This window comes from Pelodiscus sinensis, chromosome 11 (assembly GCF_049634645.1).
Source record: "Pelodiscus sinensis isolate JC-2024 chromosome 11, ASM4963464v1, whole genome shotgun sequence".
Classification (NCBI taxonomy): domain Eukaryota; kingdom Metazoa; phylum Chordata; order Testudines; family Trionychidae; genus Pelodiscus; species Pelodiscus sinensis.
In genome coordinates this window covers 49,243,371-49,262,603 of record NC_134721.1, presented here as the reverse complement: position 1 = coordinate 49,262,603, position 19,233 = coordinate 49,243,371, and the positions used below count along the sequence as shown (strand labels likewise).

Here is a 19,233-nt window from a genome sequence, read left to right as displayed (position 1 = left end):
TGGACAAAATAAATCTTTGGTGTAACTCCATTAATTTGAATAAATATTGATAAGTTCTGTCTATGGTATACCAATATGGCATGCCATTTGTCCAGTCACTTATGGGAAGGTGCCCAGATCTAATGCTCAGATTGGGTACACACAGCCAAGATCCATTAGCACTTGTTTCTCCAGTATATAGTAGCAGTTACTTCCCCTGCCTACAGACACTGTTCAGTTTGTATATTGTCTTGCTTTGGTCTAAGTTTTAACCAGTTATTTAATCATCTTCCAAGGACTGTTCACTATCCCAATGTACCTGGCACTCCAAAATGCATATTGCACAAACCCAATTGATTTTAGCAAGGTTAATCCAAAAGAAGCAGTTTTTTGCTGTCATCTCCCCAGTGAGAACTCGTGTAACAAAATATAATTTGGAACTTGATGATATAGAAATGGTCAAATTTGAATGATGTTGCAATAATTCAGACCAGTGGTTGATAGAGATTATTTGGAGGCAGCCAACAGGGAGAAAGCCCCAGGTGCCTGCACTTAATTCAGTCTAATAATAATGTGCGTATGAGAGAGAGCACGCTGTAGGGGAAAAGTGAAAGAAAAAAACAAATGCAGTTTTTAAAGCTGCTGAAATGGTTTCAGGACCTCGATCCCTGTATTGGCTTCCTTTCCTTCCCGTGAGAGATCCCCTCGGTGACTGTCTTTACGAGCTCTGAAAGCCTCCGTGTTGTTTTGCTTTACGATGGTGAGATAGTAATAACCATGAAAAGGTCCTGAGGATTTGTGCATTGATATTGGTCTGGAGCAGCTTTTAAAATAAAGATGTCCTCTTCACTTGCCTGTCTGTGGTACAGAATCTGAGTGAAACATGAATTCATGAACCCTTCATATTATTGCTTGTTTATTCCATCTCCACACCAGGAAATTACAAATGCCTCTAGTAGGATGGTTGTACCTGTAAAACATACTGACACTCAGTTGTTCTTTGCTTTTGTCTATCTTGTTGAATTTTCCAAACGTTATACAGGTGATTGACTTAACAGTTGGAAATAAGCCCACAGTTACCAACCCTTTTCCAGCCATCGAACCTGCGGTTGTGAAGTTTATCTGCGCAGCCCCTTCACGACTCACTTTGACTCCTGTCTATGCAAATCCTCAGCTTGACCTCTCCTGCCCTTTGCTGCAACAAAACAAGCAAGTGGTAAGTTTGCCCTGGAAGAAATAACACAGGAGTTTTAGAGGTTCTTTGCACCTCTGAAAGGAAAATTGTGCCTCCCTGTGGCTATCTCCCGAAACAGGCGTGCTCACAGGCTGCAAGAGCAGTGATAATGATCACCTGTGTTCTGGCCAGCACTCATTTCAACTCCACCCGTACTGGGAACAAAAATAACTAGAACACAGGAATATTAAAAGGATTGTTGGTGTGTATGTGTAGGGGTGTGTGGGATCTGTATGCAAAACCACATGGGTCATGTCTTCTGACCCCCAAGTTGCCTCTGTCAGAAGGCCTCTGGAGTGATGTCTCCCAGGAGTTTGTGGGTCATCTGGGATAAGGACGAAGGAACTCCTCCCTCTGTGCTGTGCATGGGTTTCTTGCAAAATTTGATTTCATTCTGTTCTTTTCCTTCTCTTGACCTCGTTGTTGGTGTGTACTTCATCCTCGTTTTGTATTTTTCTTTAAAAACAAAATGCAGGTCAGCTGCTCTGCTGTTCAGCCTTTAAATGCCTTTAACAGCTATTTCTGGGCAACACAGTTGTTCCTTATACCCTCTGATTCAAATCTGGATAGTCCAAGTTTTATTGTAAACATAGATCCAGATTTTAAAATGGTTGTGAATATACATATGTGCCTAAAATGTATGATCACGACTGCTGGTGTACAAATACCTATATATGTACACGAATTAGCATGGGAGTGTTGTGCATTGAATTTGGGCATATGTAAAAGTTCATGCATATTTGAAAATTTGGGCCAGAATATATAGGTAATCCTTGGTGGTTATGACAACATTAAGGACATATGACTCCATCATCCAAATGAGGAACACTTTTTGCTCCCCTGCTAGCATATGACATTCATGGCATCCTAGTATCAGTACTTCATAAGTAAGGCTGAAACAAAATACAGGACTATGTAGCACTTTAAAGACTAACAAGATGGTTCTGTATTTTGTTTCAGCTACCCTAGACTAACACGGCTCCATTTCTATCACATAAGTAAGGCTGTGAGTCTTTCATGGAAGCAGTCTCCCTCTCCCCTCCAAGCACCTAAGATTTAGTTAAGGGTATTGAAGTGTGCAGCAGCGGTTAAAAAAGCAAACAGAATGTTAGCAATAATTAAGAAAGGGGTAGAGAATAAGACCGAGACTATCTTAATGCCTCCTTACAAATCCATGGTATGCCCACACACATGTGGTCGTTTCACCTCAAAAAAGATAATCTTGGCATTTGAAAACTTCAGAAAAAGAGCAACAAAAATTATTAGAGGTATGGAACAGCTGCCATATAATCAAAATTAATAAGACTGGAACTTTTCAGCTTCGAAAAAAGACGATTAAGGGAGGATATGACAGAGGTCTATAAAATTATGGCTAGTGTAGAGCAAGTAGATAGGAAAAATTATTTATTAGCTCTCATAACAAAGGAACTAGAGGGCACCAAATGAAATTAATAGGTAGCAGATTTAAAACAAACAAAGGAAGTATTTCTTGACACAATGCACAGTCAACCTGTGGAACTCCTTGACAAAAGATGTGAAGTACAAGACAATAACAGGGTTCCAAAAAGCACTAGATAAACTTATGGAGCAGAGGTTCCCAAACTTTTTGAACATGGGGACCAGTAAATCCATTCACAAGCTTTTGGAGGACCTGTAACATTCATTTGCATATCCATTAAGCAAATTACGAATATACAAATACGGTGGTTTTGGTCCTCCCAAAGCCCCCAGAGCCAGCTTTAGCAAAGCCCTGAACTTTCCTGCTCACCGCTGGCCGATTCTCCCCCCGCCCCCCCCGGCCAGCCCATCTGTCCCTGCCAGCCGATTCTCTCCCGATCTCTCCTGGCAAGCCCTGCTGCCCCCGTGAGCTGGGCCCCGCACCCGCGATCTCCCCTGGCCCAGCCCCACTGCTCCCACCCCCCCGGCCAGCCCCGCGGTCTCCCCCAGCCAGGCTCACTGCCCCCGTGAGCCGGTTCCCACCCCCGCGATCTCCCCAGTCCAGCCCTGCTTCTGTCAGCCAGTCCCCCCCACCCTGCGATCTCCCCCAGCCAGCTTCACTGCCCCCACCAGCCGGTTCCCACCCCCGCGATCTCCCCTGGCCAGCCCTGCTTCTGCCAGCCGGTTCCTCTCCCTATCTCCCACGGGCACCTCCACGGCCCCAACCCTGCTTCCCTGTGGCCCATAACCAACCCCTCCTCCCCCGCAGCCAGCAATAAGAGCTCACCTGGTAACCCTCACTATGCTTCTGCCGGGAGCCTGAAACATACGGCTGCATCCGCCCAGCCCGGCTGAGGGCCTGGGGATCCCAGCGCTGCACGGACAATCCGGGAGCCCGGAACACCCTGGCAGCCACGCTGAGGCCCGGTATTTTTTTCCCGCAGCCCAGTCCGCGGCCCATATTTTGGGAAACGCTGTTATCGAGGATAGGACCACCAATGGCAGCTAGCCAGGATGGGTCGGAATGGTGTGCACCACTGTACTAGTAGGCCTTAGAAAGATTTATAACCCTGACATGCATCCTCTATGAAATAGCCGTTGAACATCTCCAGACCTAGTAGACTCATTTGGTGTACACCACTCTTTCCCCTTCTCCCCACCTCCCAAAAAAAAGTTGGAGTACAGTCTCATATGGCTTTTCTTCAGTGACTGGTTTAACATTAAGTTTTTATGAAATGTTCTAATGACAAAATTTTGCCTTAATCTCATAAAACTCAAGAAGATGATGTCTTTGTGAAAGTTGCCATTCTGCTCCATAGAACTGTTTTTTAAGGATCCAAAGGATCCTAGCATCTCTTCACTTTCCAGTCTAAATTATAATTGTGGCTTTTTGTTTTTGTTTTTTGTTTTTTAACTTTTCAGGTTCCTGTTTCAAACTATCGCAATCCAGTATTGGACTTGGCTGCTTATGACCAACAGGGACGTAAATTTGATAATTTCAGTTCCCTTGATATTATCTGGGAATCGACAAAAATTTCCTTAGCCAATATTGAGCGCAGTGTGCCGATGGAGCTGTCTCTGAAAGAGGATGGAAGTGGTCAGAAGAAAATGCATGGTACAGACCAGTGAAGTTTACATACTCTTTGTTTGGAGGAAGATTGGGTTAATTACAATTAATGATGTGTGCTCTAGAGCCAAGAAAATGGAGTTCCCTAATCTGACCTGCAAAACATTCTATCAGCTTTAATTTTTTTTAAAGCATGTTTTCTAAGTGGATGTGAAGGTTTTCTAAGAGAAATTTGCATGTAAAAATATCTTCAGCTGTTTAAAAATGTATAAAATGAAAATGGAAAAGCTGTTGAGCATTAATTTTAATGGCCATAAACCCCCCCCCCCCCATGCCCAAAAGCCTGATTAATATGATTTCAGTCGAGGTGCTTTAAGCTAAAAAGTAGTAAACGGCTCTTCTTGTTGTAAATCTGTGTCGCTTTGTTTTTTTTTTCAGGTTTGCAAACTGTTTTAGTTCATCGTGAGTCTGGAACAACTGCTGTCTCTGCTACTGCGACAGGATACCAGCAGTCTCATCTCAGTGCAGCTAAAGTGAATCTACCGGTACTTTGAAATATAATTTACTCTCTGTTTTTCCCAGAGTGCGCTTCCTTGTTGTATTATGCTTAATTAGTTTTAAAATAATAGCATAAGCCTTTATTAGCTTCTTCCCAAGACAGGACCCCATCAATCTATGTGTATTACATCCCCAGTTGTGTTTTTTTTTATTCTTAATTATTTACCTACTTTAAATATAGCTGTTTTTCTCTTCACAATCTGAATAAGAGGATTGTAAAGAATTTTCTTTACTTTATTTCACTTAATTTTCTTAGACACAGGATTTCTTTAATGTATTGGTCATTTGTTTGATACAGCTGCCATTGGGGAAATGAATGTATTTAGGATTTAGTTGCAAAATTAGAGTAGAAGTTTTCAGCATGTGCAACTTTGACACATGGATGATTGTCACACTGCATCTCTGTAGTTTGACTTGATATGTGTGTATTAAAACAGTGTAGTTATGATTTATATAGGACTATCCGTATCCTGGGATGGGATGTACATGCTACTTGATGAACATAGACACATAAAAAACAATAGTACCTGATTTGAAATGCTTAACTCGGTAGACATTTTATAAACACAGGAAAGGGTAGCAGCAAAAAGCATTCTCCATAGTTAGTGAAGTCTGACTTAAATATATGACTTAATTTTTGAAAAGTTGTGTATTTTTAAACTGAAGGAGGACAGGTGGGATGAAGTAAGATTTGTACACAGCAAGTTACTAACATACAAAAACCAAATCCAAACAAATGAAAAGAACCCTGCCTCATATATTGCTTCCCTTGGAGATGTAATTACTCGTGTAAAATAGATTAAATAGTGTTGGGGCTTTTGCTAACATTTTTCTAAGTGGTTCTTTAAAACCCTGCTAAGGGCATAGGTGTATGTATGATTCAAGCGAAGTGCAGAATTTATTGCCTGGGAGTCTGACGTTACCTTAGCTTATAACAGATACATTTGAACAGCAGTCATGTGAATTCCTCCCTGCTTTGTTAGTATGCTCCAGCTTAGCTCTGGAGGTGAGATCTTGGAGCAGTGGGAGGATAATCAGAATTGCCATTCAGTCCTTGGCTCTGCAGTGAGATTGCCAGCAAGGATTGCAATTAGTTCCAGTTTGGAAGTTGGTTTGCATCATGTGGGCATGTGTCCAACTAGAAATTAGACTGTAACCAACTCTTGAAAGCCTTCCGATGGTAATCATTCTTTTGTTCACTATTACAAAGAAAAAGGTGTAAATTTACAGAGGCTTGGTGTGTCTGTGTCCTCTTTTCTCCCTCCCCCTCCCCCCCGATCTATTCAGTCCCTCTTCTATAATTCCTTTAAGGCTGTGGTCACCAACCGGTAGATCGCGATCTACCGGTCGATCTCAGGGGCTCTAAGAGTCGCTCTTGAGCCCTCTCTGAACTGTGCGCCTTCGCAGTACATTTAAATTTGATTTCCTCATTTGAGGAGCAGCTACTCACCGAGCAACAACACAGGTGAGTAGCTGCATGGAATAGTGGGAGCTGGGAGGTCGGAAGGGCTGAAACACCCCGGCCAGCTGGCTGTGGCTTTCAGCTGAAAGAGGCTGCCTCACGCTCCAGCTGATCGGGCAGCTTCTCCTCTGTGCCTGCCCACGTGGAGTGTGGGGCACCCTGGCTAAGCACCATGGCCAGCTGGCCATAGTGCTCAGCCATGGTGTACCACGCTCCGTGGACAGGCACCGAGGAGAAGCCGCCCGGTCAGCTGGAACGCGGTTCAGCCTCCTCCGGGCTGAACGCCACAACCAGCTGGCCAGGCAGCTTCTCCTCTGCACCAGCCCCTGTGGAATATGGTGCACCCTGGCTGAGCTCCATGGCCAGCTGGCCGGGCAGCTGCTTCTCTTCGCTCCAGCCCGGCTGCCCTGCGCTCAGCCCAGGAAGGCTGTGCCTAGCTCCAGCTGTGCTGGAGCAAGCTTCCCGGGCTGCGCGCAGGGCAGCTGGGCTGGAGCGAAGAGAAGCTGCTTCTCTTCACTCCAGCCCAGCTGCCCTGCGGACAGCCCGGAGGGAGTGCGGGTCGGAGGCTTCCCTCCGTGCCTGGTGTAGGGAACTCTCTGCCCCCAACCTTGTTTCCTCTCCCCTGCCCCAAGCCTGTCCCCCGCCCTCCTGCCCTCCTGTTCCCTCTCGCTTGCCCCCCTGCCCTGCTGCAGAAACCTGCCCCCCAGCACCCTGCCCCCCCTGCAGAAACCAGTTCTCTCTGGCACTCTGTCCTCTACTGCAGAAACCTGTCCCCCTGCTCCCCTCTGCAGAAACCTGTCCCCCCTCCCCCAACACCCTGTCCCCTGCTGCAGAAACCTGTCCTGGCACCCTGCCCCCTCTCCCCTGCCCCCACTGGCACCCTGTTCCCTGCCCCAGAACCCACTAGCACCCCTCCCCAGTACTGTGTCCCCTGTTCCCAAATGACTTTTCTTGGGTCAGTGACCCCTGACTCAAGGCAGGTTCCCTGCCATTCTCATCAATAAAGACAACGCAGAAACTTTTTGTGCTTAACATAGTATTCTATTTAAAAATGAAGCCTGGCCAACAAACCCCCAATTGGGGCCAAGCCCCCATCTGGCCACAACCACTCCTGCACTCCCCCTTCCCCAGACCCTGGATCTGAGCCTATCAAACACTAGAACCCCCTGCCCTGAGACCCTCACATACCCCAACCCAAATTCCTGCACCCTCACATCCACAAGCCTGTCACTTGCTTAGTACCCCAACACTGCCCGGCCTGGAGCCCCCTCCCCAAGTCAGTGTCCCCTTCTCCATCTGCTCCTGCATCCAGATATCCTCCCAGAGCTTGCACCTCTCACCCCTTCCCACACCCAAATCCCTCATTCCCACCCCAGAGACTACACATCCTGTCTCAACCCAGTGAGGGTCCGGCTAGACTGCAGGAGTTTTTCAGGATTCTGGAGATATCCCAGAAGAACTCTTCTGCATCCAGGGTTGCGTTTGTTCTTCCGCTCTTTTAGTGGAATAGCAAACAGGCTCTTTCGGTCACCCCTATATTCCTCTTTCCACAAGGAATAAGGGGGCTTCCAAAAGAAGGTTTTTTTCTGACATTTGGTCCAGTCTAGACAGGCCAAAAGTTGGAAAAATCTCTTCCTACAGAAAAATTTAAAAAAAAAAAAAAAAAAAAAGCAGCAGTATAAGGATTGGGGATGGCAAGTGATGGAGAGGAGGAGAATAGAGAGGACGGGGCTTCAAGGAAGGTGTGGGGTGGTAAACCTTGGCTTGGTCTGTCATTTAAAAAGTGATCTTGGGTGTAAAAAGATTGGAGACTACTGCTTTAAGGAAAGTGGAATGTAATAGGAACATTCGGTACCCAGATATTGCTATAGAATCCTTCACATTCCACCTTATTAAGCCAAACAAATAACAATTACCCTATATGTCATCATTTCAATGCCAGACATTAGGTATGCAATCTCAGAGACTGACAGAGGCCTAAAAATAGTGAATTTGTAGAACTTTTCTTTATGAACTTAGAAAATTCTTGGTTTTTTCACTCAAAATGTGAAGGGCTGATTTCTTGGGCTATGTTTCCATAAAGCACCTGCACAAAGTGACTTCGCACAGCTCTGAGGTACCAGGTTTCAACTTTCATTCATTTTGAATTCCAGATCTGGCTGAAACTGTATTTTGCCAAGGCAAAATGGTTGCAAAGCCAGTTTCTGGTATTTACACACACACATATCAGTGATTTAAATGACATAAAATACTGGGGTGTGTGTGTGTGTGTATGTGTGTGTGTGTTTTCTCATTCTGGCAAAGAAAGTTGGCACTTCTTTTTCTTTATTAATAGCAAAAAAACCCAAACTGAATATCTGTTAATTGCTATGCTAATTAAGATGTCTTGACTGACTGTCCTCTCTTTAAGTAAAGCACCCAAGTGTTTCATTGTGTGTGACATCCCTCTCTAAATTGAGCAAAATAATTTAACTAATTAGGTTGAATGAGGATATAATATAACTTCCTCTGAAAAGACAGCTCTGCATTTTTCCTGCTTAACCTAATGTCCTTGGGATCAAATGATTAGTCCAAATTCTGTACTTCAATTTTGTACAGTGATTATGTACTTGCAAGTAATTGTGGGTTGATTTTATTTTATTTGTTGATTTTTGTGGACAATTTATATGTAATTCTGAAAAGGAAATGTCAAAGGACAAAAAATATTCGGAATATAGGCTTCCAGCTTAGCAAAAGTTGCAACCTCAGGCATCCAAAATGTGATCTAATAAGCCCTATGCCTTTATGTCGATCATCATAAATTAATCCTTGCAAGCCCATAATGCACAGGCCTGCGCTCTTTGTCTTGCTCTTTTGCACATAATGCAGAACATTGTAGCATGTATTGTACACCTCTGTACACAGTACAGGCAACTACTGGTTGGACTTCCCTACTCTGTCACTCTTGGGACCTAACCAGTCCTGAATGAGGGATATTGCCAGACCAGGCGAGGTCATTTCTGGCCCTCCTGCCACCAGCATCCCTTCCTGGCTTCCATCCTGGCTCAGTTCCTGTGCTTGCAGGCCTGCCATCATGAAATCCCAAAAGCTCGCTGCGATGGCTCCTGACCCCATCGCTGCGGCTTCTGGGCCCGCCACCTCCTGCCCCACTGCCAGGGCCCCCAGCTCCAATGCAGCAGCCTGCAGCCCCGCTGTATCAGACTACTGCCACACCAGAGTCCACTGGCACTCCAGCTGCAGTACCACTGGCCCAGCTGGACTCCTGAGGCAGGGCTCTTGTCTGCCGGCACCCATACAGCCAGCCTGGCTGGGCTCCTGCCTCTGGCCCTCCACCTGGTCTCTTTGGTCCAGGAACATCTGTGGTCCAGCTAGACCACGGATGTTGCCAAACCAGAGAGGTACTGGTTTAGAGAGGTTTAACCTGTATATCTATATCTTTTCATCCTTGCACTTGTTCTGTCATCTAATCTCCACTTCTGTTGTTCCATTTATGCGTCTGTGTAATCCGTTCTTCCTTATGTAGGGGAGTATTTTACTCTCTTCTGTCTTTTAATAGCATGTTACCACAGTTGATCTGCCTTATTCCTTTCAGTATGAACCTCTTATCCCTGTGTCTGCCACTATTGAGTTGATACTTGTAGAAGATGTGAAAGTGAGTCCTAATCATCTTACAATCTACAATCACCCTGATGTCAAGGTAAAAAAATCTTCTTGCTAATTATTTTACTTTCTATCTTGGAGAAGCTGGAGTATCACAAATACAAGTTTCACGAGGCATAAGGGAGCGGTCGACAAAGGCTTCCCTTGTTGACCGATCCGCGTCGTGACTCGCGCGCTGTGCTGACGATCAGCTGAGCCGGCACAGAGCGGTGGCCATTTTTATTTTAATGAAGCTGGGAATATTTAAGTCCCCGCTTCACTAGCTGTGTCGGGTAGCCTATTTTACATGCCTCTGTCGACAGAGGCATGTAATCTAGACGTACCCATAGTGTTTACAGTTTTGGCAATGTTCTAAGAAGATGTAAGCCTGCATGTTTTTCTTTTTTGCAGGCAGAGCTACACATCAGAGAGGGTTCTGGGTATTTTTTCATCAACACCAGTGTTATCAATGTTGTGAAAGTGGCATATCAAGAAGCTCAAGGCATTGCTTTCGTGAGTAGAATAATACTTTAATGTATTTATTTTAGTGATCTGAGTGTGTTAATTTAATCGTTCAGTGTACCTTTTTGGTAGGATGAGAGAGAACTTTGTGTTCCTAATAAATTGTACTGTTAAATTATAAGGAGGAGGGAAGCACTTACCAAGAGATTGTAAAAATCCTTTGATTTTTCTTCCTTTTTAATGCTCTTCTATTTTCTAGTCTAACACCACATTTGACAGCAATATCTATTGCACTCTTTACTGTCAAGATCTCTGAATGATGACTGTAGATTGCCCATCCTTTTGGTGAGGAAAAAGCAGGGTAGTTTACTTAGCTCTTCTTTGATTGAGTGCTCATGTGCATTTCAATATATGTGTGCTCACACCTCATGCACAATTGTTTGAAGACTTTTTCCTAGCAGTATCCATCAGGTCAGTTGTAGCACCCCCTGTGGTAACACCTCATGGTGGTGTGCGTGCGTGCGTGCGTGCGTGCGTGCGCGCGTGTGTGCGCGCGGGCGCGCTGACCAACCTAACTCCCGCTTTGGTTCCTTCTTTCTGCCAGTGATGGTTGTTGGACTTCTTGCTTAACAAGTCATTCTTTCCTAGTGTGTAGTTAAAGTTCTTTGTTGTGTGGATAGAGTAATCAGTTAGTTAGATAGTATCTTTGCGGGGGTTTCCCATCAAGCCCCCATTATCTGTGGGGCAGGCCACTGCCCCAAGGTTTAAACAATGCGTTAAGTGCAGGAAGAACAGTTTGCAGTGTTTTGGAGATGGCATAGAGCACCAGCCTCAGTGCGGGTCACTTTGGCCCTGAGACAGAGGAGTGCTGGGATTATTGGCACCGCGCTCTCACATGTAAGCCAAGCTCCTGGACACGGCACTGCTCCCATTCACCAGTGCCTAAGACCAGCCGAGGACGCTCTCTCTCCAGGAGGCCTCCCACACAGTGCCAAACCTGCGCAAGTCAGACACCTTGAATTCGGTGCCCAGAGCGGGGACGTCACGGCCAGTGTCAGTTGACTCTCCGGAGCTCATGGAGGGCGACCTCCACACCTGACACCTTTGAGGCTGTGCAGAACCGCACTGAGTTTACGATGTCGATGTTCACAGCACTCCAATGGCATTACCCATGACACCACCGCCAGTAGTGGCACTGGCTCTGGCACCGCCTCAGGGACTGGCGTCGGCACCACAGTTGGCTGCCGCTGCGTCAAGGACAGGAGCCCCTCAGAGCACCTTCCTGCCAGCATCAGTGATGGTTCCTACAGTTCCTTGCGTGGTCCCTGCTGTGGCTCTCTCAGCACCGGGCCCTTTCTCTGCATTGCCGATGCCAAGGCACTGAGGCAAGCTGGCTTCCATGAGCCAGCATGGGAGTTCATCGTGGCACTGCGCCCCAGTGCTGTCAGGCTCCGCCCCTTCCTGATCAGCATCGGATTACACATCGGGCTCGGAAGCTGAGTCCTTTGTAGCCCGCAGCTTTCGGTACCGCTCCAACTCCCGGCACCATTCTCAGCACCGAGATTCCTCATCAGCTCTGGTGCAGGCTTAGCCACCCCAGTGGCAGACGCCGGTGCAGTGGCCCTTGGATTCTGTGGGCATACCACCAAACCCCAGGGCAGGGCCTGTCTTCCATGGCTCCCTCAGTGGCACCATCAGCCTGTATGGCACTGTCAGTAGCAGCTTCTATGCCGGTGCCAGAGGTGCATGCCTGCACCAACCCAGCGTGACCTGCCAGATGAAGGGGAAGAGATGAATGGAGAACCAGGAGAGACCCCCCCCACACACACTTCTGGTAGCATCCTTGTTGTCGCATGAGGCGGTGGTGGGCACCTCATTGTCCTTACTCTCAGTGAATGCTTGTGCCCATCAGGATCTTCTGAGGTGAGTGGCCCAAAACCTTAGCCTTCAGGCGGAGGAGGTAATGGAAGAGGCAGACCCTATCGTAGATGTCCTCTCGTCAGAGCTTCCAACAAGGGTCACACTTTGTATTATTAAGAACACCCAGACAACATATGAATGACCATTCTGGGTCAGACCAAAAGTCTATCTAGCCCAGTATCCTGTCTTTTAACAGCGGCCAATGCCAGATGCCCCAGAGGGAGTGAACAGAACCGGTAACTATCAAGTGATCTCTCTTTTCATCCATTTCCAGCCCCTGACAAACAGAAGCTAGGGATACCATTCCTATACATCCTGGCTAATGGCCACTGATGGACCTATCCTTCATAAATTTATCTAGTTCTTTTTGAGCTCTGTTAAAGTCCTGGTCTTCACAACATCCTCTGGTAAGGAGTTGCACAGATTGACTATGCACTGTGTGAAGGAAAGCTGAGATGTTCAGATGTGCTTGGTACTAACCTAACTCAACTCTCTGGTAAGTCAGTTGCAATTTGACTTAAGTGGAAGCAAAGTCCGGCCAGTTCTGAGTGGTTTGGTGAATCCCAGCATAAATGCTTTCCAGATAAATGAGACCTTCACAGAGAGGTCCAGCACTGAAGTTTGAGAATTTTGTCTTTCTCCTTTCCATGGTACTTCAGTCTGTTTCATGCTACATTTTGCCCCCAGTCTAGAAATTTTTCAAGTATTACGAGAACCAGTATGGGTATGTCTACACTTGTACCCTAGTTCAAACTAGGGATGCAAATGTAGGCATTCAAAATAGTCAATGAAGTGGGGATTTAAATATCCCGCACTTCATTAGCATGATCTCGCCGGCGCATTACTCTGATCAACAGCTCTTTCAGAAGTGAAAGTGCGTGCCGGGATGCGTTCAACCCAAACCCCTTGGTTCAAACTAATGTTACTCAGTCATTTTTTGAGGATTATAAATGCATTTCAGCAACTTGCTTTTATTGTAATAATAAAACTAGCTACATGTCTGGCGTCCTATCTTTATTTCAACACATATTGCCATAACTCTAGCAATCTGCATCGTTTTCCACATGGTCAGTCCAACTTTCCTATCGTATGACTTTCATTGTATATGTCCTAATATGCCTTCAGAAAGAACAGAATTAGAAATGCAAATTAATCAGAGAGTGTGTGTGTGTGTGTGTGTGTGTGTGTGTGTGGTGGTGATAATTTCTCACAATTGCTGGCTGTTGCTTTTTTGAGTTGAACTGGATTTTTACAGCAGATGGTACGTTTGGCACTTTTCAAGGAAGAATTAACTGTCTTTTCTTCCTTAACTTCTTTCCCAGGGATGACGACAATACTCCCAGCAGTTCTATATTCAGGTTTTTTTACATCCTGTCTCAGCAAACAAATATTTAAAATATTTTCTCTGTGTTCAAGTCATCAACGTTTAGCATGTCCCCAAGGTTATTTTTGCACGTGTGTGTCTGTGAGGATTCCACTAGAGGTGTGTGTACACGTGGGATTGGATTTTGTTTTGATGGGGATGACACTGGAGCTATTCTTGTGCCATGTGAGTCTTCAATTCCATATAAGGGAGCATAAAGGGCATAAATTGAGGGAGGGCGCAGCTGCTACCCTCCCTCAATTTCATCTTGCTGCCCTTGGCAGCATGACCGAACCTTGATATGGTGGCTGGCTCTCGTGTTGAGCTCCTTATTTGACTGATGCGGCGGGTAATCCTCATCCCACTGTCCAGAAAGAATAGCTCTTGCTAGGCACGTACAGCAGGGTCCACACCAAAGTAAGGATTTAAAATCCCACTTTAAAAGTTAACAGTTAACCAGTGGACCAGGCCATGGGTAGGGGCTGTTCTGGTCCAGCCAGGCTGCTGGTTAACCAGTTACACCGGTAAGCATGCCAGGAAGGTGAATGCTTGCCAGGGAACTGGTTAACCTTTTACAACCCTATACTGAAGCACCCCCAAAGAAGAAAGAACCATTACTCATCCTGTAGTAAGGGTGGGTCTTCAAGATGTTGTCACCAGAGCATGACTCCCACCACTCTCCTTCCATCCCCATCTCAGCAGTGTGGGCTGCGAGTTGAGGGAACTGTGAGACGGGTCAATGTTGCTCTCCTTTTGTAACCTCGTACAGGATCATGAAAAGGCACAAGGTGGTCCTGAGGGACAGTGGTATTCCCAAGAATCCAGTTTTACACAGGGTGCTTCCCTGCGATGGGATCGACACTGACTGCAGCAACTCGGAGCACTCCAGTTACTGTAGGACAAGGAACTTCCCTCTGCACAGACTGTTGAAAGTCCGTGGTCCTTGGAACTAAATATTACATAAGGTGAAAGGGAATCATGAGGAAAGTCAGCACATGCCTCAGTAGGGGTGAGATTAGATGCTACAAATCATATTTAAGGCTGTGCAAATTTAAATTGTCACCATTGACAGAGCAAATAGGCAAATTGTGATACACTGTATAGGTCTGTTATTTGGGGGATGGATTGGGGGAGCTGGTATACAGATTACAAATACAAGTCTGATCAAGGCTTGTCAGTTTGCAGATAACAGACATTTCATCCCAAATACTTTTAAGTAATGAGTAATTTTGCAGAACTGTAGTTACAGATCCATGGAGACCTTGCAATCTAAAAGCTGCTGCATCCTAGTTAAGAAAGCATACTACAAAATATAAGCATCATTTGCATGCTAATATCCTAAGTGCCCTTACAGCTCAGAAAAACTATCCCTTCGAGAGGTTTGAATGAAAGCGACGGAAACTAGCTGAGTTGTTACCATACACGAAATCTTATTGCATCTAACACATTCGTTCTTGAATAAGCAGCACATAAGAATGGTGAAACAGATAAACAGGAAATAAATCTGATGGGATTAAAGTTTGTATCTTTGTACTAGACTTCAAGAAGTAGTAACAACAAAGGAGTCTTAGGTGCTATTATGAAAGTGTTATGAAAACATAAAATTGTTCAGAAATAACACACAAAACGTAAATTGATTACAGCTGTGACATTACAATATTTGTTTTAAGTCAAAGTCACTTGTAAAATCTTCAAATTCTTCTAATAATGCTAAGGGAGAAAGATGTAATATTTTCTAACTTTTTAAAAGGATAATAGTATTATAGCTCAAGATGTAAAAGGATGTTGTTGTTTTTTTAAGTATCAGTCCTAGCGGTTTGATACACTCCTCCAGAAGAAGATGCATTAAGTATTATTCAGCAGCTATGCTTGATTTCATCCAGCAATGATACATTTGAATTAGGAGTTATCTGCAATGAACAATAATATATATGTATCATTCTTTTATTGGGGTAGAGGAGAAATGTTATTGCCATGATTTAACATACAGAATTCTTTGTAAATGGCAACAAATTCAACAAAACTAATAGAATTGAGTATTAATAATGTCAGAGATGACTGTTCTTTGCTTGTAATGTGTATTGATAAAACACATCTCTGCAGAGCTGTAAAAAGAGGGAGTTTGCAGTATTTTCACAGGGAGACAGTGTCAGCTATAGGGGGAAAATTTGTTATTCTAAGAAGCTGAATTTATTTTTGAAGTTTCTGCAGTTGGTCTCAGTCTTTAAAATCTCTTCAGTCAGATCTCCCATGTGGCTACAGGAATATGCCTGATGTGTTCCTATGAATGTCATTCTGGAATGTTAGACTTTAAGGGTCTGTTCTTGAAGTAGTGGGTGCTCCACTTCATGTGCATGAGTGACTCTTGAGCCCTTGATTGGAGATTTTCCGCTAGCAACGTCCATTTGGCCTGCATCGGTGCTCTGTACAACCGTATGCTCTGTACAACCGTATGCCACATTCTGCAGACATATTGAGTTGTGTGGGCTAACTGCTTTCATTTCCTTCTCTACCACCTCAGCATGAGACCAAGCTCTAGCGTGTCCACCTCATGCATGCCTCCCCTATTTTATAGGTAGTTCAGTGTTTTTAGGTGTTTTTAGGTAACTGTTGTTAGTATAAAATGGGTAGTTGTGAGAGGTTTCAGTTGTTCCTCTCCCCATTTGTTTTCCATCCCCATTTCTTCTTGGAAGCTTACTGGAACTGGCCGGGTATACCTAGCTCACCAGATTTGAACGCTGTGTTTCTTGTTGGGAGGCTCTCTCGATGAGCAGCAGCCAGTGTAAGTGAATCCATTGCCTGGGAGAGTCACGTCTCCCAAAACCTTAAGCGTTGCCTGGCTCTACAGTATAGAGTTCAGAAGAATCAGAAAACCAAACTGAAGATTCTGATGAAGTAACACTCCCTTCAACCTGCTTCTGAGTCAGATCAGGAAACCATCTCTCTGGCCCACCCATCTCCAGGCAGATCCAGTATCCCTTCAACTTTGATAAGGCCTAGCCTAAAAAAGCAAAGGTCTCAGAGGTATCGGGGAAGGTTTCAAAGACGTGCCGCTCAGCCTTCTACCACCAGCTCCCTAGAAGTCCTGGTCTCTGTTGAGTTTATGATGTCAGAAGCCTTGACTTCTCAATTTGGTGCCATGAAGGTAGAAGACTATTCTCCAATACCGGCAGAAGAGAGAGCTCCTGGAGCACTTTGGAGAAACATGGTGCCAGCGGGGCTTTAGTGCCATCTGTCTCCAGATCGGCACCATCTGTTTCAGACTTACCCCCGTGGGGCCTTCCCATTCAGATACATCTGTACTGATAAAATCAAAGCACACGCCTTTGGCCTCAGTACCTGTGGACTCCAGTACAGTAGTACAGCCCAAGTCAATTGCTGAGTTGATACCAACTCACACACTAGTGCAGGAACTCCATTGCTCTAAGGACTTATCAGTTTTAGATGAGCTGGAATCTCGCCAGTTCTCTTGGTGCCATGACCCTGGTCTCCAAATTACCAGTGCTTCCCAGTACTGCAGGATTCTCCTTCTTTTTCTCCCAGGCACCCTAAGGATCTCGAGGAAAATGAAGGAGACATTCGGTCAGCCTCATCTTTATCAGGATGGGGTTCTCCTCCACATTATTACAGGACCTCATACTTTAATAAAGACCTTCGCCTACATCAGTCATGATGAAATCAATCCTGCATGCCAGCTCCTCTTCTGTGTGGGCCTGCCCAATTTGCCAGACTTCCAGCTCTATTGGTCCAGAAAACCGGAGTCACAAAGTCTCCTCAGACAAACCCCCAGCATGAAGAAACCTTTGAGGAATAGGAGACTAGGGTGAACAAAGAGGCTACATCTCAAACCCCTATTTCTTTTTTCATCTCTGGACAATGCCGTCATGCCTTCGCCATCATCGATGGCCCACAGATTTAATAAGTTACAGGACAGTGTGAAGAAGATGTCAGACACCTTTCAGATACTTCTGAAGGAAGTAAAGACTCTCATCATGAGCTCCTGGACATTTTGCAGTCAGCAGCACCCTCTGGAATTGCATTGCCTTTTAATGAAATGATCCTGGATCCATCAAAGACTGCATGGCAAATTCCTGCCATCACACCACCAACTTGTAAATAGGCAGATAAGAACTATTATGTTCCCCTCAAGGGCTCAGGATTTTTGTTTTTTCCTCCCTCCCCCATCTAATTCTCTGGTGGTGGATGCTGTAAATGAGCATAGCAGACAGCATTACTTCAGGTCTACCCCTCTTATGACAAGGACTGGAAAAGAGTAGACCTTGTTGAATGGAAGGCCTTCTCAGTCATGCCTTTCAATTATGGTTCACAATCAGACTGTAGGCCGGTAGGCATCCTGGAAGGGTTCCTCCGCCTCTGGCTCAGTGGGCGGCACGTCCGCCCCACTGCACAGCCTCTTAAAATAGTCCCCCAAATCTGTAGTCCTAAAGTTCAACTCCCGACCTTCTGTCAGGTCGGGGCGAGATGCAATTAGTCCAGGGTCCTGTCCTTTCTTCAGGCCGAGAGGGGAGGCAAATGTTCTGGCGCCCGGCCTTCCTTCCGGACCAAGTCACCGGTGCAGGGTTCACCACAGTCCCAAGGCCCGGGTAGAGCAGGCAGTAAACTCCCACAGTTTAGGATGCCCTAGCCCTCAGTCAGGGCGAGGCAGCAGCATTAGTCCTGCCACTTGAAGAGGTCCAAGCCTGCTTCCAGGCGGGGCAGTCCAAACACAGTATGTGCATTCCGAGGCCCCAGGCCTGTCACAGGCAGGGGCAGCAAACACAGTAACTGAGCTCTGGCCCTGGTGCAAGGTGGGGCAACAACCCAAACAGTAGTAGAGGCCCAGGCCTGGGTACATGCTGGGCTGCAAACAAACACCGTAGCCGCGGCGGGGGAGCAAGCGGCCCATTGTTTGTTTATTTTTTGGTCTGTCTTAAGGCATGAGAATACAGGACCGCAGGCTACCCCAGCATTAGGGTCCATTATTGAACTTGTTATCAAGAAGCGATGTACGCTCCCTGAGTGGTATGAGATCTCACACATAAGCGTTACAGCTTTACTCTTGTATTGGTGGGTAAAATATCTGTCTGCCTGATACTTTGAGATAAAGAAACTTGCTGATGACTAAGACTTCACGGTCCAAATTGATCTGTACTGTAAGGAAAATTTAGACCTCAAGAAAACACAAATTAAAATAAAACCATTAATAATTGCATCAACTAATAGTTTTTTTCTTTTGGCATTTTAGGTATATCCTTTATTTCCAGGAACATTAACGCTAATGGTTCACGACTTGTGTCTGACTTTCCCTGCTCCAGCTCAAGCTGAAATCTATGTATCTGACATACAGGAACTGTACGTCCGAGTTGTTGACAAGGTTCGTAATTTTTCAGTAGCCAGTATTGTTTGCTGTCTCCATGTCATCGGCTTTTGTGCTGATTATTAACTAAGGCAGAGGTACACGAGAGGTAGCATAGTGTGGTAGTTGAGTCACTGGGCTCTGACTGGGGTTCTGTCCCTCTTTCTTTCACTGATCCGGTGTATGACCTTGAACCGGGTCTCTTCATTTCTCTGTACCATTATTTCCCCTTCCAAGTTTACCTATTTTGTTTGTG

The 19,233-nt window shown here is 45.5% G+C and overlaps 1 protein-coding gene across 1 annotated transcript in view; it reads left to right on the top strand.

The window, feature by feature from the left end:
- NUP210 (nucleoporin 210) overlaps nt 1–19,233 on the top strand; it is a 104,391-nt gene that overhangs the window by 47,419 nt on the left and 37,739 nt on the right. Inside the window, exons 16-21 of the mRNA XM_075939667.1 lie at nt 1,022–1,195; nt 4,073–4,265; nt 4,656–4,762; nt 9,830–9,934; nt 10,288–10,389; nt 18,867–18,995. Coding sequence (XP_075795782.1) covers nt 1,022–1,195; nt 4,073–4,265; nt 4,656–4,762; nt 9,830–9,934; nt 10,288–10,389; nt 18,867–18,995 — 810 coding nt within the window. The remainder of the gene's footprint in view (nt 1–1,021; nt 1,196–4,072; nt 4,266–4,655; nt 4,763–9,829; nt 9,935–10,287; nt 10,390–18,866; nt 18,996–19,233) is intronic.